General features: G+C 32.9%; 1 protein-coding gene across 3 annotated transcripts in view; it reads right to left on the minus strand.

Annotated features, from left to right (window-relative positions):
- The window catches only part of LOC108370845 (protein phosphatase 1L), a 35,829-nt gene extending 8,101 nt beyond the window's left edge, over positions 1-27,728 (minus strand). The window contains exons 1-3 of one of the 3 annotated variants that reach the window (XM_017626263.1): positions 27,194-27,728; positions 4,585-4,682; positions 4,182-4,407 (exon numbers count right to left, since the gene is read on the minus strand). In XM_017626263.1, the coding sequence (XP_017481752.1) occupies positions 4,182-4,407; positions 4,585-4,682; positions 27,194-27,576 (707 nt within the window). In that variant the 5' untranslated portion in view covers positions 27,577-27,728. Of the gene's footprint in view, positions 1-4,181; positions 4,506-4,584; positions 4,683-4,778; positions 4,814-27,193 lie in introns of all 3 variants that reach the window. The other 2 variants (XM_017626264.1, XM_017626265.1) reach the window with 2 other exon arrangements.
- Between the last annotated feature and the right edge of the window lie 8 nt (positions 27,729-27,736).

Raw genomic sequence — 27,736 nt, forward strand, 5'->3', positions numbered from 1 at the left:
TGGACGAAAAAAATATATATCAAGGCAATAAGGCTAAATATATAGAAGGTTGGTTGCATTCGCTTTTCTGTATTTTTTTTTTTATAACCCAAAACAGCTTATTTAGGAAAGTAAATCAGATGAGCTTTATTTTCATGCTTAGCGCCCCCGAATAAGTCTAAAAGTCTTTTTTCCGTGTAAACTAGTGTATTTAATGAATTCGTAATGTATTTACTTTTTATGTTTTTCTTCAGGTTTATTAATGGAAAAAAAGCTCTTCCTGCAAATCGTGAATATCGTGGAGCATCTGGAACGCAACTAGTATCTCATACGTTTTGACAGATAACAGCCTCAAGAAAAGTGTAGTACTATTTAAAGATAAGGTAGTTTACAATGACATCTAAATACTCAGACAGTGAAAAATTTCTTCTTACCAAAATAATTAAAACTATGCAAGCAAGTATGGAAGAGCTTAATTTAAAACTGCTCGAAGCAAAGTCTTTAATGGAAAACTATTTCGCATGAAAAAAATTTAATTTCAAAATTGTTAGAGTTAAGCTCACATAAAAAATTGGAAACAAATGTAAAATACTACTTTTATAAGTGTCGAATAATGTTTAGGATAAAATATTTAAATATAAAAATAAACGCACAAAAGCATAGAGAACCTGGGCAATTAAAAACAAGTAAATTGCTAAAACTATTTTATAAACAATTTGTTTTATTTTATTGACAAAATATATATATATATTCCAGGTAATGTAAGTAAAACAAAACTATAATCGAAATAAAAGCCTAGGGCATCAGTGCTGACAAAAGATACATGCAAAACTAAGGGTTAATTCGTTTGTTTATACTTTTTGACATAATAGTACCTTAAAAGAGAGCCGCACTGAATTGTCAATCACTCTTGTTTAATACACCTTGGTTATAGTTCAGAAATTTTCGTCCATGTGGTTGTTGTTGCGTTTCTCTCACAAAGATAGAAATATAACAACAACCACACGGAAGAAAAAGCTCAGAACTAGAACGATGTGTAATACTGTGTTTTTGTTTATTCATGCTCAACTTGTCACACCCGTCACAAAGTCAAGTCACAACTGTCACAGTTTAATTTAAGACATATTCTATAATTTCCAACAGAGGTAAGCAACTTCGGCGTAAATGTTGACTATATAACGAACTATTTAATAAGCTTTGCCCACTCGTCACACCAGTCACAGCGAATAAAATTCATATAACTCGTTTGGATTAAATTGTTTTTGAAACATTTTTTCTAGGCATTGTATCTATATTCCACGGAAACCTAAATTAAAAATAATTTTTAAGAATCAAGCCTTAAAATGTAAGTTGAAATGTCATATCCGTCACCGTGGAATGAGCCATATATTTGGGACTTTGACTTTGCTGGGGTTACCAGCAGTGTCACAATTTTGTCGCAAGAAATTTTTCATTCAAAAGTAAGCAGGTGTATTTCGTGATTTTTATTTTGTAGCACCGTTTAATTCATTCATAAAAATATAAATTATTTACGACATATTTTAACCATTAATTTCAATACTCGTACGCCTGATTTAAAGAACTTGCTTTAAACGTTTGGAAAAAATTTTCAGGGTCGAGTTCGTTTGATATTTCGTCCCATATTTTTGTTAAATCCTTTTTGAAATTATCCAAACTCTCCAACCGGATGGTTTTAAGTATAAGGCAGATTGGGACCATTCCTCCACTGGCATAAAGTCTGGCAAAAAAATTTTCTATTCACCGACTTTTCGGATTTCTCGCTTTACTTGTCGGGGAAAGAATCCTGTCGAAAACCGAATGCTCCATTTCCAAACATTTGCACCGGAACCATTTAATACTTTTCTTAGCTCTGGAAATATAGGATATTTGAGCTACGTACTTGTCATCGTCTTTGGGATTATCAAATGGCTGTAACTGTAAAAGAATCTCATCGGAATGGATAATATCTGTTTCTGCATGCCTTTGTGTTTTCAAAAAGTTTCCAATTAGTGAACGAAGTAACCGTAAACGTTTAGTTATGTGGCTACGTATGTATGCATTGCTGAAGAAATAACCCTGCAGTAAAATTTAGAGACAGTCTGTTAAAGCGCCAGTTCCGTCCTACACATTTCAGAACTATCTCTGAACTAATGGAAAACGGCTACAGAGAGAGACAGTCGAAACTTTCGGTGGTTGAAAATAGCACAGCGGGAAGACCTCTGACTCTAACATCGTTGGTCGCGAGTTCAAATCGCGGTCGAGGCAGTTATGATTTTGAGATTTAATAAATTTAAATTGTTGAGTTAGGGCGTGTGTGAATTGGTAACAAAGTTCTATGGGAAAGCTGTTGAATAATATTTTTACTATGGTGAGACAGTTTTGCCAATCTGCTGTGTGAAATTAAATATTTTTTGATAGCAGTAAATTTTTGATAACCGCAGATTTATATGGAATAAAATATTACAAATTGAAGTGAAATGAATATTTTAAGAAAACATCTACCATCGTTGACTGCAATTCATCTATTTAAGCTTTTATTTAACGAAAAATTACACACATCAACAATCTTTGCGATTGTCAAAATTTTCTATGCATTTGTCAAAAATTTCACTAGCCTCATGAGCTACTGAAATTTTATTCACCTAATTGTTGTCAAAAGTTTACTCGACGCGAACTTTGTTACCTATTCACACACGCTCTTACGCTTACAAATTGAAGAGAAAGTGATCAAATTTAATATAAATAAAATAAAAAAAAATAAATAAAAATTTAATAAAATGCTATCAGTAAAAGAACAGAAAAACAAAAAAATATATAAAAGTCGAATAATTAGTTTTTTTTAAATAAAAAAATAAGTATTGTCGCAGATCTGGCCAAAATGGATTCCATTCAGAAAAGCAAACTAATCCAATAATAGTTTTAAATTTTTTTTCTCATAAAAAAACTTACTGTTCCAGAACTGTCCAAAATGGTTGTGCAATGGGGCAAATGGGGGGCAATTTCCACTTTGTAGGATATCACCATATAAAAAGCGACAGTTGAAAGCATTGCGTTGGGATAGATCGAGAACCAGTACCGCCTCTTAAAGAGCTAATTCTGCGCTAGTCCTGAACTAGCGCGATTTACTGCAGGGAATCTAGGTTGCTTAGGTGCGATGGTTATTATTTTACACGCTGTAGGTATATACACATACATATACATGTATACACATGAGAATCGGACTGCTAGTTTATTGTCAATTTAGGTTGTGGCTTTTGGGGTCAGACTCATTGATACTCGTATTAGTAAATATGCAATTAGCAAAAAGTTCTGAATAGTGAAATATGTATAACACTGTGTGACAAAAAAAAATAAATTAAAAACACACGTTACAATCAATATCCATACTCATATAATGAAACTATGGACCAAATATAATAAAACTGCATTTTCAATTTTTCCCTCTGACATCTAAAAAATTTAGTGCAATAATAATAAGAATAACAATATGGGTACCAAATCAAAAATTCTTTTGAACTTAAAAAGATTACAGTTTTTTGTTTACAAGGACGAACAAGTATTGAAAGTGCACTATTTATTAATTTTATTTTTTTAAGCTTATAAAGTTAGAAGGACGGAACTAGAGGATGTGGTCATGTGTACATATGTATATTAGTTCTTAAGAAATAATTTTTTCAAAAATAAATATTGAAAATTTTTAAGGATATTGAAGGACAAAATTTTAAAAGAACATTGTCCATACTTAAAAATTACAATTTTTTTAATTCTTCAGAATTTTCTCTTTTATTTGTTACCAACATTGTAGTTGAATATAGCACTAATTTTTTTAAATATATATATTTTATGAATTAATCATATTTTTGAAATTTCAAAGTCCTTTTAAAAAATCCTGACGCAAGAGAAAAACTAAATTTTTCTATATTTTGCCCACAGCTTCGTGAGTATATTCATTTTAGTGTGTGTAAAATTTACTGCCGCACGGTGTAAACAAGAGAATTGACCAAAAAAATAATACATACATATTTACCATGACATGTGGTCACTACCATAGCAAATTGCATTAATATTTACAGTCAGTAGCTAATTACCTGCAACTTTAATGGCTTTAACCACAAAAACTCACACACATACATACAAGCAAATGTATCCCCCCGGCCCGTCAAATAAGAGAATACAAAAAAAAAAAAAAAACAACAACTCACCTGTGTGCCTTGCGCAAACTGTCACGGCGTCGTACCGACGGTTCGTTGTTCTCCTTATTGCTATCATCTTTGCGGCTCGCCCTCCTCTTTAGATATGGACTCGCGTCATAATCTACGTAATCGGCATCGGTTGCTGCATTGTTGTTGTTGGAGGAGAGGTGTTGCTGATTTCCGAGCAATTTTGTTGTTGCAATAATTTTATTATAAATATTTTTGACTAAAATATCTTTGGCAAAATCCACAGCGAATTCACCGCCATGTCCATCGAAAATGGCAAACAATGAGATACCTGTATCATTATTGATATTCTCTTCGATAATGTATCTGAAAAGGTGGGTGGCGAAAAATGGAACAAAATATTAGAAAAAGCTACAACAACAACAACAAAGTATTTGNAAAATATCTTTGGCAAAATCCACAGCGAATTCACCGCCATGTCCATCGAAGATGGCAAACAATGAGATACCTGTATTATTATTGATATTCTCTTCGATAATGTATCTGAAAAGGTGGGTGGCGAAAAATGGAACGAAATATTAGAAAAAGCTACAACAACAACAAAGTACATATTNTCGAAAATGGCAAACAATGAGATACCTGTATCATTATTGATATTCTCTTCGATAATGTATCTGAAAAGGTGGGTGGCGAAAAATGGAACAAAATATTAGAAAAAGCTACAACAACAACAACAAAGTATATTTGTGTGTGTGGAAAAAACAAGTGGTCAACCACCGTTTGATGACGAAAATGGAAAAAAGAAAAGTGTGTGTGTTTTTAATCTAAATGAAGTGCGGTGGTGGTGGGTGTTGATTGCGAGTGTAAATTGTATGTACATACTACTATTTTTGTATGGATATTTATCAACTTATTTACATAGGTATTCGAGTGCAATCATACATATGCACCTGCGCTTAAATTTTTTTTTATATATCTGCACANTCAAACTACTCATTTATGCCGTACTACAAAAACAAAAGTGTAAATGTGTGAGAATTTTTGCCTAAAGTGCTCAGCAATGTCTTGTAGGGTTCATTCCTAGATATGCAGCTAGTATTTTACTACATACATATGTACATATGTAAGTACAGGTAAATAAAATGGTGTTACGGAATGGGTGAGTTAATTTCGATATGAATGAAAGGATGGGCCGCAATAAAATTAAAACGCGGCGCTTACGCCCAACCATATGAGTATTCATACTTTTTTGTTTGTTTTGTGGTCTGTTTTTTTTTTTTTTTTGGTTTACCAAGCAAAGCAATTAGCTAATGGAATATTTGCTTCCAAATTAATGTCCCTGCATACATACATACATATGTATGTACATAAATATAGCAATCAAATAGTCATGTGGTTTGCTGCGTTGTTAAATGATAAAATCGAAATTATAACTGCAGTAAAACATTAAAGCATCATTACTCACATGAGAAGGCATCAGACATACATNAAAACAAGTGGTCAACCACCGTTTGATGACGAAAATGGAAAAAAGAAAAGTGTGTGTGTTTTTAATCTAAATGAAGTGCGGTGGTGGTGGGTGTTGATTGCGAGTGTAAATTGTATGTACATACTACGATTTTTGTATGGATATGTATCAACTTATTTACATAGGTATTCGTGTGCAATCATACATATGCACCTGCGCTTAAATTTTTTTTATATATTTGCACATTCCCTACAAGACAGCTGAGTATCATATGAGTACTCATATTATCATTATCCCTAATCACAAAAGTGCTTATCAAAGTCCTCATTTTCGTTCAGGCCATGGGAAAAAATTGAGTACTTTCCCCTCAATGTTGTCATCAGAAAGTCCTCAGTACTAATAGTCAAACTACTCATTTATGCCGTACTACAAAAACAAAAGTGTAAATGTGTGAGAATTTTTGCCTAAAGTGCTCAGCAATGTCTTGTAGGGTTCATTCCTAGATATGCAGCTAGTATTTTACTACATACATATGTACATATGTAAGTACAGGTAAATAAAATGGTGTTACGGAATGGGTGAGTTAATTTCGATATGAATGAAAGGATGGGCCGCAATAAAATTAAAACGCGGCGCTTACGCCCAACCATATGAGTATTCATACTTTTTTGTTTGTTTTGTGGTCTGTTTTTTTTTTTTTTTTGGTTTACCAAGCAAAGCAATTAGCTAATGGAATATTTGCTTCCAAATTAATGTCCCTGCATACATACATACATATGTATGTACATAAATATAGCAATCAAATAGTCATGTGGTTTGCTGCGTTGTTAAATGCTAAAATCGAAATTATAACTGCAGTAAAACATTAAAGCATCATTACTCACATGAGAAGGCATCAGACATACATATCTGTGTTCGTATGGAAAAGTAGCTTATGTCGAAAGGCTGGCTTTAGTATAAATCGGCATTCGCAGCATACGATGGCGAACGACTCACTGGCGCTAAGCCGTTGAACAACTTTTGGCGAATAAACGTGCAAGAAATAGTTCCGATACTAGCAAGTCAATATTCTTATTAAGTCTCATAAAAAAATTCCTTGTCGTTTAAAGAATAAAGGGAATGCCGCATTATACTAAAGCCAGCCTTTCGACATAAGCTACTTTTCCATACGAACACAGATATGTAAGTGGGTAAGGAAAGGTTTGAGAAAATCAGGCCGGCTTTTGGCGTGGAGATTTATGGTTTTGATAACAACGCGAAAATATGTATGTAATTGGAAAAAAATCGATAAATGTATCCAAATGAATATTGAAAAATTAATTGATAGATATTTCAATAAGGATATCGATAAATATGTCGGCTAATAAATCGATAATTGCACGAATGTGGATATCGATAAATAGAATGATAGTTAAATCGAACAGAAATATCGTCATGAAGCCAACTCTCCAACATTTGGTAGACAAATTTTGTGATTCAACACTGTAAAAGATTTTTTGTGGGCCTAACACTAGAACAACACTTGCAAAATGTGGACATTTATTGCGAAAACCATCGACATAATCATTCATCTGATCGACTAATTCGGCATACCAAGGTCATTCTCACGACAGCCGGTTATACGTACCGGAATGACTCGGGGATTACCCGACCAAGGGATATTGTTTCTGCGATCTAACCCCGTATAGGTCGGCGAAATCTCTCAAACGTTGTTCGCAACTGGGGCTACATCTGTTCCATATTCTTATGCTCAGGGCTGGCATAGTGCCTAACCCAGGACCAGAAATAAAGACCTGCCGAGTCACAGTTTTTGAACTGTGAACAACACAACAGCACTGGTAAATTTTTAAGCTATGCTAGGAATGCTTCTCATTTTTATGTATTTGTTATTGCTACCGCCCCCGTTTTCATAAATTATGTATACGCATTTTCACTAGAGAAACGAACCGAAAAACACATGTTAACGTTATTTTAGGTTGCCAACTTGTCTACACAGAAAGCAACAAGTTCACCAACCTGCCTCAAAAATCAAAAATTTTAGATTTTTCTCCAACCTGACGAATAACTTGACGAAGGTTTGCCAACTTGCCTACACACGGCTTATTTACCACCAAATTCTAGCGGTTGGCCAACTGGTTGGCCGATAAATCAATGCGTGTTAACTCAACCACACCCCGACACAACACACCGCCACCAACAGCGCCTAGTTTCGCCAACAATTTGCTCTGTGTGTCGGTTCATAATATATCGTTACGTGACATCAGTCAAGTGCAATTCCTGCCTTGTCTGGTGCCACTTTAGGGCATGTTTAGGACTGCGCACCCCCACGAGATTGGACGAGCAACTACGTGGAGCTTTGTTGTACTACATCTGCGAAGCCGCCCACTACCACCACAAGTCAGCACCCCGTTAAGCATCACACACATCGAACGGCCGGCAGGCAACACAACTACCTCACACTCCACATTGCAATCAGTCTCCTAAGGCACACCCTACAATTCAACGGTAACGGACTTCAGGGCAAGAGCGAGGATATAACCGTCTTCATGGGTCGACATGGAATGTTGATAGCTGCGGTCCAAGAGACAAAACTGCACAGCAACTCAACATTATTGAGCTGCGTCGGATAGGCACAATGCGCACAGGTCCAAATAGCGAGCGATATAATGGTGGGCGAAGCAGACATCGACCGCAGGGATGCAATCCTAGAATGTCAGGGTTTTGCTATTCGATCAGGCAATGTCGAGCTCAAAATATATAACGTTTATATGAAGTAGGTGAAAACCCGAATGGTAGTTGGGTGACTTCAATGGGCACCACGATTTTTGGTATTCAAGCCTGTCGAATGATCGTAGAGGAATATACTTGGCTGAGCAGCTAGACGACATTCGACATTCTGCACAATGAACGACAATGCAAAGAAATTCATATCAGATACAGTATGTCAATGTGTTAATCATATGAAAATATTAAAATTTACGTTTTCCAGTGTATTTTAAATATAAAACAAGGGCGAAAATTTCCAATTTTAACACAGTTGTGATCGTTTGAAATGTTTATTTGACGTTGCTAATTTAAAAAGCTGCCAGGTAATTCTGCATTTGGCATAAACATTATCTTTTAGTTGCTAAGTTACGGCGCACAGTGGTCTGCAAGTGGCAGAAAGTACAAGTTTCGAAATGTCTCGAAATACCCAACTAAGTGGTTGGCTAGACTAATGACATGCCTATTAACAATATTTATGGAGTTCGCGAAAAACAAAATGGCACCAGTATTATTGAAAGAACACTTGATGTCGGCGTTGTATGATTCGCATTTTTAAGTAGAAATTCGAACTGGCATTTCACAGACTCCAACACTGGTAATTGAATGATCGGACTTTATTGGTTTTTTTTTTGCTCCATAAAGGGATTTCACCATTTTTCCTAGTCATTTCAGTGTTGACATTTTTATGATTTATAGCACTTTCAACTACTTCATAGATAGTGTAACTGCTTATCATTGGTAACGTTTACCATTTTCGTACCCTAGGTAGGTGGGTGCGGCAGTTTGCCAATCTATGTGATTTTTTCAGATTTATTCATTTCTAAGAAAAAATACTACAGTAAAATCGAAATACAATTGAAAATTTTCGCCATATTTTATATGGGGCTCTACCACTGTGCGGCGCAGATGGGCAAGTTTACATACAAAAAATTATCAGCTGCCAGCGGTAAATTAAATGATTCTGGTAAGCAGTTAAAACAATGTAGCAACAACAAAACAATGACAAAAATAAACAACGTATGCATTGCAGGGCAAATAAAAATTAAACTTGCACGCGTTTTGATAATGATGATTTAATTCCCTCATTGGATTTCAATCATACGAGGCATGCATATGCAAATATGTACATACTATATGTATGTATGTATGCATGTGTTCATGTATACAAATTAGGGTGGTCCAAAAACGCATGTGAAAAAGTAAAGTCGGAATTTTATTGGGATGAGCAAATCTTTGTCATGTTGCACTCATACATACATATGTTTGTATGCACACTAGGGTGGTCAAAAAAAAAACAAAGTTAAGTCGGAATTTTAATGCTCTCGCCCCCTAGGATTGTTCTGAGCCGAAAAAATATACGCCTCTTTTTTTAATTTGAAACCGAAAAATATTTGGAGGTTGCCCAAAGCGCTCAAACTTTTCCATGTATTTTATATGGGTTCCCACATTGCATTTTTTGGGTTTTTACGGGTCCTATAAAGAATAGTTATTATCGAAAAATTGTTAAATAAACAATTGGGTAAAATTATTGAAAGTATCCTGAAGATTTTGGCGATCGAAAAATATTGATTTTCGTGAATTCCATACCATTACTACGATTTTTTTTTTCTTATAAAAAATACATGGAAAACTTTGACAAAAAGGGCATAATTTTTTCGGTATGGAACAATCCTAGAGGTGAGAGCATTAAAATTCCGACTTTATTTTTTTTTGGACCACCGTAGTGTACATACATATGTTCATATGTATGAGTGTAATAACATGACAAAGACTTTGTCATGAGGAAATCAAATGTGGTTTGTCTATCATAGATTAGAGCGTATAAAACCAAAATTGGTATTAAGGTACAGATGTATTTGCGTATTTCTAAATAAGTATGTATGTAGGTAAATATTGATTTTTATTTGACATTATAGCATTGATTGTCATCAACTTGTCTCTACTGAAGTCTGGAACTTGACAAAAAATCAATTAAAAATATATTGCTTGGATGAAAAGTTAATTTTTAATTTTTTTTGAATACTTTCATTAATGTCTCGAAATCAATAATCTTAGGATTGAACAAAGTTACATAATAAAAGAAATTTGAAGATTTTATTATTTAAAAAAAAAATGCTAAAATAACCTTTGACTTGAATTAACTACAACAACGGCAATCGATGAACTTGTTTCGACTTTTGAGTGTTGACAGCACTCATCAAGGGTAATTCTTTTCTGAATAATACTGAAGAATATTTTAGAAAAACAATAAAACCACATTTACTGACAAATTTATTTTTTTTTTTCTTCTTAGCCACATCGACTAATGCCGATAATACAGATACTTTTCGTGATGAGCATCGATTCTGAGACTATCAGGCAGGTTCTGCAATTCATTCCGAGTGAATTTCAATTAAACTTCGCTTTGAATTCAAATTGGCATGTCACAAAAAGAAAAACATGGAGAAAAAGATAATGGCTTTTTATTTTATTCTTAAAAAATTAAAAGCGAGGTTAACAGTTTTAAAGGTTAAACGGTTTAAGGTTTGGTTAACAACAATTTCATTAGAAAATAAACCTAAATATTTTCAAATAGGTATCTACATATCTACATACTTGTAAACTTATTTCTAAAAGGTATTTTTCTGTTACGAAACGATATCTCCCTTACTATTTTATCAAATTTAATGAATGCTATCTCATTTTGAAGGGGCGCAGCTTCATTAAAAAAAGGGGCCTTAAAAAGCTGAAAGCACTGTATCCGGCCAACAAAGCGCCATCTCTTCCATAATACTCCATCAAATTGCATGATTGAAACACCATTTTGAAGGACAGCTTCGCTGGTTGAGGTAAAAGATATAAAAACTTTTTAACAGGGTTGCCATTCGCTTCAAATCTTAGTGACTTAAATATATATCGAGTAAAATATTGGCACGTATTCAGGGAATGCAAGTCATTTAAATGCACCCTTAACCAGAATTAATAATTTTGAATAGGGTTGCCAAATATTTAAAAATTTAAGTCTCTATATATATATGTATAAAACAAAGTTGCTTACGTAATACTGAGCATAGCTCTAGAATGGATTGTCCCATTGATTTTTCCATAGATTTTGTACACGAAATTTTTTTTTATTTCTTTAATTTTGATCGTAATATTACAATTGAAATGATTGTCCAGTTACAAAATAGTATCGATCTATGTTAAACAATTATTTAGGTTAGAGTGCGTTGTAACCGGTTCCATTTACAATTGCTGGATTTGAACAAATTATTATGGAATTTTTGATTAAAAATACAAAATCAGCCTTATTATGAGTTTCATTTTCCTCGAACTGGTTCACTTATCACTTTTCGTTTCCGAGTATTCACTACGGGCGGATGAAAAAATGTCGGGCGAATTTTTTTCGGGCGAAACTCACGATAGATAAGGTTAAATGAGTATATTCTTTTGCGAATATGGTTCGATTGCTTCGAAGACAGTTGGAAATAAAAGTTTCCATAGACACAAAGTTCAACTTCTTTTGATTTTTTTAATATTTTCCCACAGGTGTAATGCAATCGTCTCCGGAAAACAGAGATAGTGGGAGCTGGGAGCCTACCTAGCTTATCCTTGTTCCTAGAATTGAAGACCTTATTTTTGTTAAAGCTCTCTCACGCTTCGCCGCCTATTCAATAGTAGAATGCATTGGCTTGAGTTCAAGAACTGCTTCCAGGGCCGTCGCAAAGTGTGGAAATTGAACTTTTTTCGTGACAAATTCTAATATCCCGAGAACGGGAACAGCTTTTAAATTACATTCAAAAAAAGGAGGTTTTCCATTTTTCTCCCTTTTTTGACCTGAAAATAGTAGTATGCAGTGAACTTTTTAAAAAGTTTTAGCAACACATTTTTGCTGCTCATGTTGCGTCAAGGAATCCATTTCCATGTTCGCAGGAACCGAACAACGCATTTTAAATTTTTTTATTAATTCATTACCTACATGCAGTTTTTAGGTAAAAAAAATACAAACAATTTACGAATTGAGGTTTTAGAAAACTCTCTTTGTCTTAACGCCAGGCTCGAAGGGGAAATTTTCTTCAACTCAAATAAGGAAGAAAAAGAGCTGAATATTGCAGTGAGCGTTAGCTATAAATTCGAGTAATGAAGTGGTTTTCTTACTATTCAGATGAGAGTCATGATATCAAGCAAAAAGTAGCGGGTACTTTTTGGGCTCCGAAAACAAATGAAATAACGTGGGCTCTCAACAAAACAAGAAAAGGACGGCTATAGCGGTTTTCAAGAGTCTTATCCTACACAAATTCTGTGGCGATATTCATGTAGTGTAGAAAATTAATTTTTTTCTATGACAAAATCTAATATCTCGAGAATGATAAGCGTTATGTATCTAGATGTTCTAGGAACATTTCTGCAACGAAAAAAATAATAGTAAACAAAAAAATTTTGGCGGTTAGGGCCCGAAATGGTGATTTTTTTTTAAATATTCTTAATGTTTATCAAGTATAAATTTTTATCTAATTTTTTAATGAAAATATGGTTTATGTTATAAGGAAAACCATGTTAGTAAAAATTTTAAACTTTGTGCGAAAATTCTAAAAGGAAAATCATTAGCATTTCAAACTGTTTACTTTGAATGTTTTGAAAATTTTTGAGTTGCAGTTTTCTAGCCTAGAAAATTCGCGTTGTTATTTATATTTTTTTGTCGCAGTTTTTATAACAAGTCAGTTCTGCTCGTCACTGTATGTATGCATGTCACATGTTCAAATCTATCAATGAAACTGTATTTCAGCCACCCACAAAAATGCACTCGTCTATTCAACATAATTCTTTTCGCAATCCAAATTAATAAAATTAGAAAATATTAAATCTATTCATAAAAAGCTAATTTTTAAAACAACAGAACACAAAAAAAAAACAAATAATTTTGAGATCTAAAAATAAAGAGAAATAATGAAAAAAAAATAATAAAGCAATGAAATGATAAAGCAAATTTGGTTGTATCTAAATATGTAAGTCGTATGCATAGCATATTCATAAGCAAAATATTAATAAAAAGAAAGCCACTTGATGTTTAATTTAAAAGAAAGAAAAGTGAAAGGCAGCAAAGAAAAATCAAAAATTTAATGGCAAGCAAAAGAAGAAAAGCTGATCAAAATCCAAATTTATTAAATATAATTAATGTGCTCATAAATACTATATATATAAGAATTCAAATAAAATTTATTGCGCCGAAGAGAGAAAAATAGGAATTAAAGGCTCAATTTTTTTCGTTTGTTTGTTTTGTTCTCATTTTAGTGTTTATGTCTGTGTTCGTAACCACCAGAATTCGAGAAAAATTTGAAAAATCGTCCATCAAATTGTGACTCGTGTAAAAATCTAAAAATGCAGTTGTATGTGCATACATACATACATATACATATATATTGCTCGGCGGCATGAAAGTGGTGACGACGGCCGCGTTGAAGAAAAACCAATGCCTACATATATGCCAGCACGTAGGCAATTTAGTAGGCGTGTCAGCGGACGAAACAAATGAAAAATGGGTCGATTTTACACAATTATCTAACATTCATACATACATATGTATATATGAATTTATATATTTCTTGATTCCTTCTAATTTCTATTTTTCTTTCAGTACTTTTTATGTATTACTAGCAAATACCCTGCCGCGAGTAAATGTAAATATGTACATACTCTACCCGTTTTTCAAAAAGGTATTAATTCAACAGTTGTCATTTTTGATATTGAGCGCCAAACGTATTCGAATATTTTTTTTTTTTAACTTCTAGAAAAAGTTCAAGCAAGATTTTGTTGTAATTTGTTGAAAAAGTCTGAAGTTTTGCTTGCGCATATATATAGTTAACATGTTCTAAGAAATAGTTTTTCGCATTTTCCAACAAACGGAGAATTCTGAATTAATAAGCTTTTGAAGAATGTGAGCGACATGTTTGCGAACAAATTTGTTAAAATTAAAAACATTTTATGCATATGTCACAACAAGTATAATTTCAGCCCATTTTTTAAATAAAAAAAAATATGTCATATATTATTATTTTTTAGTGTCACTCCCTTCTCTCGTCAGAAATAAATCAAGTACTTGAACAATTTTAGCCTTAAAACGTTTATTTAGGCAGAAAACTACTAATTTTTACATTGCCACTCGGAAAAATCATATTTTTTTTTATAATTTTTGGAAGTTTTCAAATAGAATATTCATATTAGAGGCAATGGATTTTGGCATCGAATACAAAATATCTGTGAAGTTTTAAGATTGTACCATGAAATTAAAAAAAAAAATGGCAGCGCACAGTGCCGCGTAAGTGGGCAAAAATCGAAAAATTCCTTGTCTGCAATGTGAACGTGTTTGGTATTTTTGTGAAGCTAATTTATCAACTAAAAAGATTCAAACAGAAATTTTTTCTATAAAATAAATTACATGCCGCCAGCAAGCCGCTAAAGTCGACAAATTTTACACTGCGGTATTTCAGAAAATCAAAATTTAAAAAAATTGGTAAATTTTAAAGGAATGAATAAGAAATATGTGTAAAAATAAGTAATTTTTTATTATTTTATTGTATAGTACGGGGTTTTAGCTTTCGAGAGAAGAAATGAAAACCTGCACATTTGCACTTTTTGAAGTAATGCGTTTTTTGCTAATGCATAAAATCAGATCTGCACGATTCGTTCTATTTTCAAAAATTAAGTGCCAGATTAAAAAGCTTGACCTGTAGACCAGAGCTTCTTAAACTTTTCAGATGATGGAACCCTTACTAAAGACCATTTATTTTATGGAACCCCACATTAAATGATTAAGAATCAAAGGCAGTGTAATTTATATATGAATAAAAACTTTTACTAGAAATGGTATACATACGTAAAATTTTAATGTATTGAATGAAATTGTTTCACTGTTATTAGCAGGGAACGGATTTTATGGAAATTGCCTTTTTTTCTGCTAAAGAGATAGAGTATACTGGATAAAGAATGTCCACGATTTAGCTTTCCCTGATTCCATATATACACATTTGATGTTGCCTTTTTTAAGATATTTGCCTTTTTTTTGCCTTTTTTAAGATATTTGCCTTTTTTCTACCTTTAAAAAAGTGATTATAGCATTTAAAATTTTTTTTAAAGAATACAAAATATACACATGCCCATGCGGCTTATAGAAGCGCAGGGACCTCTTGCCAAATTGGCGTTGGTTTTCTCAGCTAACGTAGGCTCGGAGACAAAAAGGGGTGTGGTTAAAATTGCAAAGTGCGAGGAAAACGCCCTTATTCCTGATAATATGAACGTTTCAAACGTTCCATATTTAAATTGGGCTCCACTTGCATCAACTTGCGTCGAGCGCACATTTAGTACATTCAAGGCTTTTCTTCGCGAAAATCGAATGGAAATGCTGCCAGAAAACTTCAAAATACATCTTGTGTTACAACTATATAGATTAAAGTTTTATGAGTTAGAAACTCGAAAGGATAAAATAGTCAAAGATTCAAAGTACAAATTTTTCATATAATGAAACTAGTTCATAGTTTTTCTCTTTTTACTTGTAATATAAACATTTCTAAAATAAATGTATTTTTTGATTGTTCTTCGTATTTTCTGTCTTTTTTAGTGCCTTATTTTGCTTTTTTTGCAATACCTAGTGCCTTTTCCTGCCATTTTCGCTATTTTATCTTGCCTTTTCCAGCCTATTTCGTTATTTTATTTTGCCTTTTTATAGGTTTTTAGGTCCTAAAAATCCGTTCCCTGGTTATTAGTTAGGTATTGTATGCAATAGTATTTCGGTATATAATGTCTGAAAGCTGTATTCGCATTTCTGGGGTAGCATCTGATTTTGACCTGAATCTGTTTTAGTAATCAAGATTTTAATTACTCAAAACGATGATTAATCGAGTTACTTAATTATGATTACTCAAAAAAAATTAATTTTGCTCGTTAAAAGAGTTTGCTATGGAAAAAACTTTTAAAGAACGCCCTATTTCAGAATTCATTTCAAAAACGCCCTATCTCAGCTGCCGATTCAAAAATGCCCTATATCAGCACATTTTCAATACATTTTGAAGTAAGATAGGGCGTTTTTGAACCGAGTTCTGAGATAGGGCTTTTTTCAATAAAATTCTGAAATAGGGCGTTCTTTAAAAGTTTTTTGAGATAGGGCGTTTCGAAGTGGCTGCCGAGATAGGTAGATCTTTCACTCAGCAGTCGATATGAAAAAAATAATTCATTTTGATTTTTGAAAACAGAAACGTTGTTTTCAAAGTATCAAGGAACTTCAACTACTTTAAAANAAAACAGAAACGTTGTTTTCAAAGTATCAAGGAACTTCAACTACTTTACATATTATGTAAAGAGTACTTTGAAATGTTGATAACTCATTTTACTCACATAATGTTGATGAATCATAAAGCAAATTACTCAAATATTTTTGTCTTTGGTTAATCAAAATCTTGATTACTCGACTAACTGAACTTTTGAGTAATCATAATTTCCAATTAATCGAATAATTGAGTTATTTACTTTATGATTAATTAAAGTTTTGAATAATCAATTAATCGCCCTAGTGCCAAATAAAAGGTTTACGACATCGTATATGTTATTTTACTAAAAATACATAGATCTACTTCATTTGAAATCTGGCAGCACTCTACATAGCACAACTTTGTTATCCACTACTCGATCAGCCGTTTATTTAGTGTGCTGGTTTTGCTATCGTTGTTTTTTATTACAGTTAATTTTCATATGCGTAACCTTAAAAATAAGTGATGTGCAGAGCAAAGAACTTCAGCAAAGAAAATTGATTTTGGACGAATTCATGCAAAATCCACACATCCCCCAATGTCGGTTAGTAAAATTGCTGAAAAGCTCCGCATTGATTATTGCGAATGCGAATGTTAAAATTTATGCGGAAGTTCCGCGGCTGCGAATGCGAATATTCGCAACAACCCTGGTACATACCTATGTAAATGCCACAAGAACTCAAATTTTCAACTTCAAATTGTATTTTGGAATTTAACGTCCTCAATTTTACTAAGAAGCGAATTTTCATTTAAATCCGTCCATAAATATATTTTTTCCCACATTGCACAGTTAATTTTTTTGCGCACTGACAACTGGCGTACACTTCCGCTTGGAAGGCTTGAGTCATTGAAGCGCGGATTTTCCGAGCAGTGGAAAATATCCCATTGTCTGGGGTGCAACCTATGAGTGGCCAAGCCGCTAGTCGCCGCTGCTGAAAGGCAAATTGAGGACATTTCGACTATGGTGGTGTACAATATTTAGCCATTGGTACATATATGCAATAAATAGAAAGAGTGTTGTGAAAAGTTTTTACTCGTTTTCATTTTATTAGCGCAAATACCATGTACTAAAACATTTGCTAGCACCAAGTATAGATAAGTACCTGAAGGTGAAAAGGTGCCAAGTCCATTTTTTTGATTGTTCAGGAGAGACGAAAAATCAATGTATGTAGTCTCATATTACCTGCCATTCTGCATCAAAAACTAAGTAACTTTTGAAAAAATCGACTTTTCACCTTTTCACCTTTGGGTAGCAATATGCTTGTAAAAAGTTTTTGCTTGATTGTCTGCAATAGAAACTTTCAAGTTAGAACTACGGCTCTAAAAACAAATTCTTGTCAGGGATTCGTTACACTTACATATAATGTACGTATGTGTATGTATACTCGCATGTAGCTACGTGCTTAGTGGGAATAACTTATAAAAATAAATCGAAATGGGCCATCATGCAATTTCTACCGGAAAGTGTTGAAACATTGTTGCAGATAGATTTATTGGCAAAATGTACTCGTGCATAAAGTACTTCATGCACTATGTACATACCCTGCAGGAAATGCGTCTAACTATAAGTTAACTTGAAGTTGATTTGGAAGAAACTAATTGGCTGTATATTTTCTTTGAAGAAAGCTAACTATATTTCTATGGCGATGGCCGCGAAATAGTCAACTTAGAAATAACTTGTACCAGCTACTTTTGGACATAAAATATCAATAGGAAAAATTATTATTTTTTTTTTATTTTTAAATTCGAATTCCGTCAGACATAACTTCAAAATCATCATTTTATTTGTCCTGAATTCGAAAAGATAAAATTTGTGTCACGATATTTAAAAAGAGACTTGTTTAAAGAAAGCAATATCCCGACTACGTCTGCATGACTCCTGCATTACTTTTCAACTAATTTCATGTTAGCTTTTTGTAGTTAACTAAAAGTAATATAACAATAAGTGGGTTATATTTTATCAAACGATAATTTTTTTCTGCAGGGTATCGTCACCTGAAATGCAAAAGGCCATAACTAATAAAAAAAAACCTATTTCATCGAATTACAAGTTCCGCGCATATCGAGTAGAAATTTCCATGACCGCGAAATCTTTCCAAATAAAGTTTTCAAACTGGGGGGTAATTACTAAATTTATTTTGGGACTCACTCTAAGATACATGGATTACTTAGTGCCATATTTCTCTGATAAATATAATTAAGTACAGGGCGATTCTGGATAAGGTAGTAAAAAGTCTTTCGTAAGACAAATGAAAGGCATACGGCAAGATAGTTCGAAAGGCTTCTGTTATTCTAGCACAAAAGTCTTAGAAAGAAAGCTGTCTCGTGGTGAAAAGCTATTACGAGAGAAAGCACTTGTATATCATTTAGCTCACGTCACTCCAACAGTCGCAATGGCCGAGTGGGCCAAGAACAGGCGCACCAATCGAGAGATCCGGGTTCCGAGTGCTGGCGCAGCGGATTTTTTTCTTTTGTTTAAATCTACATTTTTTCCTTTTTAATTTAATTGTTCAGTTTTTTTATTTCGAAAAGGAAATATATATTTTTTAATTTAATTTAATTTTTAGAAACTTTTTTGTGCATTTTTTACTTAATTTAATTTTCTTTAATGGTTTGGTGGTATTGTTTTAAAAATATATTTTTATTTTAATTTAATTTAATTTTTAGGAACTTTGTTTTTTCTTTTTTAAATTATTTTTTTTTTCAGTTTTTGGCTTAATTTTTAAATTTCATTATGTAAAAAAGAAAAATATGTTATTAAATTTCATTTACTTTTTAGAAATCTACTTCATTTATTTATTTTCTTCTTTCATTTAAATATATTAAATATTTCTTTATTTAAATTAATTTTATGATCTAATTCAATTTTTTTTATTTGTTTTTTTTCTTTGTAATTTTTAATAAAAATATTTTTTAATCTAATTTAATTTTGAGGTATTCTTTTTGCATAAAGTTTGTTTTATTTTTTAATTTATTTTTCTTTTATTAACTAATTTTTATTGTTAAAAGAAATATGTGTTTTTTGTTTAATTTGATTTTTAAAAAACGTATTACTAAGGGGCGAACAGCATAACGCTAAGACCTCGTAAGCTGATCTTTCGAAAGACAGTTAAGAGCTTTCAAGATATGTAGTTGCCAGACTTTTGTCTTACGAAAGACCGTGATGAGTTGAAGGACAATTGCCAGCATCGGCCTGTTATATTTAGTACATTTCCACCAAGCCTCACGTAACTACAGTTTATGCCTATTGGAAAAAAGAGATTACAACTTAAGTACAAGCAAACGGAAGTCAAGAAGCAAAAAGTAAGAAATAACCCTTTCCCATCACCCCTTGCTAAAAGTCTTGCAACTTACCTGAGCTCTTAATTGCAGTTAAGCTTTTGGTGGAAATGGGCTATTATTTCAGCTCACTGAAGAAAGTAAAATAAAATATTTTCTTATGCGAGTCTGAATGATTTTGCTCACCTATGTATATGTATGTACTTACGTGCATCGGTGCACACAAAAAACTCAAAACTACTGAAAACAATTACCGCTCGTGATTATTTACTTATGCAAGTTGCATTTACGTCATTTGGACGAAGCAAATCTTTAAGTATACAGTGTATTAATTGAGGGTTCTAGTTCCTTTAACACGGTAATTATTGGAGTGAATATATATGTACATATGTATGTATGTATGTATGTATGTATGCTCATGTTTCCAAGTCATTCTGATATAACTTTATAGTTAACTGTTTTGATGTGTTATTTCTGCTAATTACAGTCAAGACTCGGTAAAACAAACTATTGAACTCAAAAAAACAGACGCCTAAAATTGCGGTAACACATTGACAGCATTTCTTCTTCAAATTAATAGAGACTATGAAGATGATAAATAGGTCTTAAAGGAAATGATTTAACGTTAAAAAAAATGTATTTTTATTGTAAGGAATGAAAAAATATTAGAAAAAAATAATATCTACACATAGCATTTCAATTTCGAAACGTTTGTGAAACGCCTAGTCCGAACTTAAAAGTTTAACGGATCTAAATATTAAGAGTGATGCAAATTATCGATCTCACGATGGTAAGTTCTTGGTGGCCATATCGTTCTGAGAGAATCTGATCAAGAACCAGCCCTTCGGTCAACAACAATCGGCCTTCAGTCTGCAAACGGCAAGCCTTCAAGGTCATTCATTAAAAGGCTTCTCATCAGTGTTAAGGCCTTTACCTTTTTTAATCTCTTTTAGCCGGAACATTTTAATTTACCCTCTAGCCTTTTTTTAACTTTTTCTTAAAATTATTTAGGTTTTTTAGCCTTTACCTCTCAAATAAGAAAATCACTTCATTAAAACATTCATAATTTGTGCAACGTGTGCGTACCCCTTAATTGCGTTCGACGTCAACTCTGGCATATATACATAAATACATATATCGACTTTCCATGTATTCTGTTCATCACTAGCAAAAGAAAATATGTGTTTATAAATAATATTGTATTAATAAATAAATAGAAAATTATACGGGAAAATTGCCGTAATTTTCTTATAAAGTACTTTTATCGCCACCGTTTACTGAGTAATATTCACACCTTAAATATATAATTTTTTTCCATTGAAATAAATGCTTTAAAACGAAATGTTTTTGATTATTTCAAATATGAAAAATGTAAATTTGATGCTAATGAAATAGATGCCATAGAAAAACAATGGAAAAATTACATTTACACTGTCGCAAAAAAATATCGACACAGAATTTTTCACAATAAATGCAACAATTTTTATTCAAATTTCGTTGCGCCAATTTTTCATAGAAATAGGGTTCATACCACAATCAAAAAAAAATATAAATATAATTCCTAAAATTCGTACAAAACTCAAGAGAGTGCAATAAATTTTCCGTAGGAAAAATATATGTCTGAGTGGCAACACTGACCACAGATCACTTCTTCGAAAGCGCTTCATATATCCATATACCAGCCATCTGACAACGGAGGCGGTTTGGACTCGATCAAGAAAAAGCATGCGATTCTTAGGACTTGAAAGCAAGACTTGACGAATCTGAAAGTGGCCTAAGAGTTTCCAGTGATTTTTGATAATTATTTTTGCCGACGGTTATTATTTCACTCCATACAAATAAAAATTTTCGAACATTGTAACTTTTTATAGAAAAAAATGCATGGCACCGCCAGCAAAAAAAAAAATGCAAAAATCAACGGTATTTCGTAGACACTTCAAACCAGAAAATTCTCGTTGTGCAATTTTGTGCATTATAACAACCCGTGTAATATTAACTTTGAAATTTAATTCGTTTTCGAAAAGTTCGGCATTTCTTGATAATCAATAGGCAGTCATTAAACGTTGCACGCTCTAGTTATTTGGACTTAATTTTATTTGGTCAAGTTAATATAATTCAAAGTAACTGACGAGAAAATTCCAAAGCAATTATTACTTGTTGGACAATGACGCAATAAATAATACATGATTATTACATGTGTATACATATTAGACTTGCATGTTTGCACGAGGTTGATGATGGGAACTGCATTGTGTCTATTTCTATTTACTACATAACTAGATATTGGACATTACATTTTCATCTGCAGTGCAAGCTGACAAGCTTTAAAAACACTAATTAACATTGTAATTGCTTCCATCTTCTACATACATTGTCTATGTACATAATAATAATAGATTGGCGCTTACACAGATGTACTTATGTTAGTGTTTGGCCGAGCTTCTCCTCCGATATGTGGCGTGCACCTTGCGGGGAGGGATCTACAGTTTTACGTCGACTCCGAACGGCGATTGTATTTTTTTGAGAAGCTGTTTTTCATGGCAGAAATACACGCGGAGGTTTCCCACTGCCTGCCGAGGGGTTAAACCGGACTTGAACCCAGGCCCTGCGGAATGGTAGCGTGCACTGCTAACCATTACAACACAGCGGCCGCCTATGTACATACATATGTATAGAATACTACTATATGTAAATATGATATGTATGTACTATATGGAAGTACACTCATGCGTGCACAGCTCAAAGTTTATTTTGATTAGTTTTTCACATTGGAACATTTCCCTTTGGTAAAACTTGGTAATTTCAAAAGTTGATTTATTTTTTACGCTAGTATGCACTCATGCACTCTGTGTATGTATCTGTGTACATGTAGCAGAGCGCGTTAAAAATAGCTAAGAATGCATAGAACTGTAAAAGATTTATTTTCCTGTACGCGTATGTGCATAGATGCGCAACAAGTTTGTGGATCAGACCGGTACCGTCACTTGCGTCACTTGCGTCAATGTGAGCAATCTGCTTTTTTGCATGTGAAATTATTACAAAGTCTGTAGGTATATATTGCTTGCTGCTCATACATACATACATACATATATGGCATCTACATATTTAAGTACACTTATTTACATAAGAACTGAGCGCAATGAACTCTCTCACATTTGCATACTTAGCACTTTTTCATCATTTACATACAAACGTGAGATTAGGAAGTCTCTAGCGATCAACGGATTATGCGAATGTTGTGCGACTTAGTTTTTTTTTTTTGTTTTTTTTTGCATTCTGTTCAAGCACAGGAAGCTTAGCCGTCAGTGATTACTTTTATTTACATATAAAAAAGTATGCACAATTGTAAGTGTGTGTGAGTGTGTCTGTTTAGCATTATCTTATCAGTGCTTTGCGGATTTAGCCCCACTCACATGTAAATTACAAAAAAAAATATATATGCGTTTTCATCTACTACTTAGTTACAGCTTTCATATATGTATGTACTTAGTAGCAAATACGTATTAAAAGACACGCTAACTATAAAAATAAAAATTGTCGTGGTACGCAGTTGACTTTTGATAAGGATTTTACGCCTTTTCCATTAAAAAAAAATTTTCAAACATACTATCAATAATAATAAAAGATTTGTATAAAGAAAGTCTGTGAAAAACAAAAAATAAAAATAAATCAACTAAAGTTTAATGGGCTGTAAAACATATTGTCGATGCCTTTACAAAACCTTCCTTATCGCCGTTGTGGCAAGAGTGACATTTAGTAACCCTGAACTCCAGACATCGAGATTTGTGTTAAGGCCTACTTAGGCTTTATCTGTAACCAGTGCCTCCCATCTAAACTGCCCGATTCTTGCAAAAGTATATATGTAAATGCCTACAACTTTAGGTTACGAGTATATGCAAATGACTGATAAACTTTTAAGAGCAGCTTTGTGATGGTAGAAATTATCTCGTAACTTGAATTAGAAGAACAAATATTTTAATTTCATGCCTTGAAATTGGGAGCGAACTGACAACATCCCAAACTCATTAAATTTAAATATGTAAATACGTATGTAGATATGTATGTATGTATATAACTTCACTAGAACGCGAAAGTTGTGATTTATCTCTTATTCCTGTTTAATTCCATTGGTTGTGCTTGTAAATGCTATTTGATTGTAGATTTGTACTGTCAGATAGTTTACACTAATTTTCTGGTTGAGTGAATGTTGCCATGGTAGATTTAAAAAGGTGCTTACTGCATGAGATGCAAAAAATAATAATAATAGAAAGGATTTTATAATGATTGTTCATTATGATATATGTATTATGTATGTACAGCTGCGGTCAATGAATTAGCACCGAAATTCAAAATGATATTGATAGCCTCTTATGCTTATTTATTTATTTTTAATAATTTCCATTTAAAACATAATTAAATCTATAACAGAAAGAACATAAATAAAATTTTTAAAGCTTGAAAGAATTTCGAAAAAAAAAATCAAGTTTTACAAAACTGTCTAACTTTTTAATCTTTAGAAAATTTTCGGGTATGCAGTTTTGTAGCCCACCAGATTTCAGTATGATAAAGTGCATTTTCTTCCATATAAAAATAAGATTTTTTAATGTAAAAAAAGTATTTATTTAAATATATCTCACACTCTCGCATATCTCTAATGCACAGCCGACGTAATTACGCACATGTCGATTACTTAACCCCGAAACTAATTTAGGTAGGCCTTCTTAAATGAAGTCATTCTAAGAGGCCTACCCAAGAACGGCTGAAAAAAGTGCTTCCTTGTATGCCTTCTGCCTTCATTTTATGCGAATGCATAAATTTATATTAATTAGCATTACAAATGATATTCAATAAAACTTTCAAGTTGCAATAACACATATTTGATATAAACCTTAAACAAATACTTTAAAGATGTAGGATTTTTATAAATTAAAGAAGCAACTTTAAAAGAACTCCTCCAAAAGGCCTTCTGAAGTACGTCCTATAAAAGCCCTTCTGAAAGGCCTTCTATGCGTAGCGAAAGAAGGAGCCCTCTAATTTGTGCCACTCCGTACAAAAAAGAAAGGAGAAAGGAATGTAGAGTGGAAGGTCTCTTGACTCTCAGGAAGGTCCTTCAGAAGGGCTTTTAACTCCTGAAAGTATCTACTGGGAACTAATTTTCTTCGACAAATAGATTATAAACTGCAAAAAATTTAAAAAAAGATACTTCTTTGTGAGTTCAAAATTTGGGAAATTTTTCTCGAGATTTTCGAATATCATGATGAAATACAAAGTATGTGTTTTAGATTTTTTTGATAAAAAAAAAGTTAAATACAAGTTTTATGAAATTGCCCATATGCATATCTATACATATGTGGAAATCTTTTAAGATGGGATTTTACAGCAAAAAAAAATTTTATTTTCAAAATCGTAGTACAATTTTTTTCTAAATACCATAATGAAAATACCAGATCTGCAAAAAAATGATTCAAGGTCAAATGCCACATAAATTGACGTTCCCACGACAGTCGGGTCTACGTAATCGGAACGACTCAGATTTATATCTGGCCAAGGAATGTCACTCTAGCAACATTCCCCAAAAACTCTTTGGTGAACTTGTATGCTGCTACAACAACAACAACATAAATTAATTTTTACCATTTTTCAGCAAAACGATGGGGCTAAGCACAACAACCACAGAAAAAAATGTAGATCATACAACTATCTGTAAAAATCGTTGTGACACTTTTCTTTCTCAGTTCACCATTTCTTGGATACAACGATTCAAAAAAATGGGTAAAAAAAATTAAACAAAAAATGATAACGATTCCTTCAATTCTAAAGGAGCAAAGTGTTATGGATTTTATATTCGTCTATGTGAGACCTCATGGTCAGCCAGCATAACATAACCTAACCTTCGATTCTTACTGGAGTCTAGTAAAAAGAAGTCTGATGAGGAAGTAAGTCCAGAGCGTGTTACAGTTCGAAGATCATTTAGAGGTTGGAAAAGCCACTTGCTAGTAAAAAGTTACAAACAAAAGTTACGTGTTTTTATCCTTAGAATCAGAAAATGTAGTAAAAACATGTAAATCTAATTTGAAAAAAAAATGGACTTCCGGTCAGTTTAAGCCACTTCCGGCCAATTTTTACGTAACATTTTTGCGGTTTTCAATAATAAACTATTCCCTCCATTTTAGAGGGTGTGGACGTGTGGTCTAGGACACTCTGTATATGTAAGTACATATCTATGTATGTATATATTACTTTACTTTATTACTTGTTTTAATAGTAATCTAGAAGTTATCCTCAAACCGCAGTTTACGTTGAGGAGGCATTTCTGTCGCCAACCATCCACGATTTCCGCTGCAATCGCTATATTGATTTTTCATTTTACTACCGCTGCTAAAGAAGTTTCACTCCCGAAATCTGTCAAAAAATAGTCAGGAATACTTTAAACGAATAAATACGTCTACGAGAATGATAGTGGAATGAAATAACTTCTCCATGGTACCTCAACTATGAAAACTGGTCAACTACTTAAACCATGTTAGTTATTAAAATTTCTATGAGACTGCTTTGAAAGATTGCCCTGAAATGCTCAAACTTTTCACATTATTTCTTAACAGAATATTTCTTTGATTTTTGCACAACAAGCGCTCCAGGTAACGAATGATATAGAATCGAGGCAAAATATTTTCGTGAGAGCCATAAAAAAAATTAAATTTGATGATTCGCATGGGAAAGCAACAGTAACAACTTGTGTTGTGAGGCATCCTAATGAACATTTGTGACTATATTTATTTATGATAATATTTTGGCAAGAATATAGATTAATTTGTCCAACGCGCAGACTGTCCCTGACCTAGTACCATATTGCATTCATGCAAAGCAAACGTACGAAAATCTCACATCAACATATGCACATATGTATGTATGTATGTATGGTTCTAAAAATGCATGTGCATTCAAATGCAAGTGCAGACAATTTATGAAGAGAGAGATTTAAATTCTAACATACTTAAGTGTGCATGTATTTACATAAGTGGGATAGATGTTAGATATGTTAAGAATGCTTTTAAATGCATTTATTATAATCTAAATGTATTTACATATGGATGAACGTAAATAACTATGTTAAGCACTTCACAATGGCATGCATTTGCGTTTACTTAAACTATGTTTATGTTCATATTATATGCATGTATTCGTTTCTAGGTATGTAAGTATATATGTATGTAAACATAATTGTTTTCATTCATCCCATAAGTACATATGCCTTTACTCACCTGTCTTCCATGCGTGGTCGTCGTCCCAGCAAAGCATAGACGGCACTCTGTTGACGCACCTCTTCCCAAGACTGATAATCACCATGACCGCTAGCTTCACTCGTCATTTTCATGCGATTCGTCCTCTGACGGCCAAGTGTCGTCTGTATACGCCCCAAAATGCCACGACTCCAGGCATCCACGGCTTGCAAGTAGATTAAGAAAATGAATAGAATCACACCGAAAAATATGACTTCAGGGCGTAGTACATAAAGGCGACATAGTTTCCAAATGTACGCCAATGGCGAATTGATGGACGAAAAGCCCACAGCGAATTTTGATAAAATCTTCATGTGGGAAACGTAAGCTTGATAGAAGACTTTATCCTCCAACTCGTCATCCATGTGTCGCAAAGGAAATTCACAACTTTATTATGTGTATGAGAAGGGATTAATGATGTGATTTATAGTTTATTCAAAGTTTATATACGCAGTTGGTACTGGTGTTTAGTACGTAGTCAAATGTTTTGTTGTATTTTGTTTACTTAATTTGCCCTTTAGTTCC

Source organism: Rhagoletis zephyria, unplaced genomic scaffold, assembly GCF_001687245.7.
Source record: "Rhagoletis zephyria isolate East Lansing unplaced genomic scaffold, Rhagoletis_zephyria_1.1 Rzeph_scaffold_04517, whole genome shotgun sequence".
In the NCBI taxonomy this organism is placed as follows: domain Eukaryota; kingdom Metazoa; phylum Arthropoda; class Insecta; order Diptera; family Tephritidae; genus Rhagoletis; species Rhagoletis zephyria.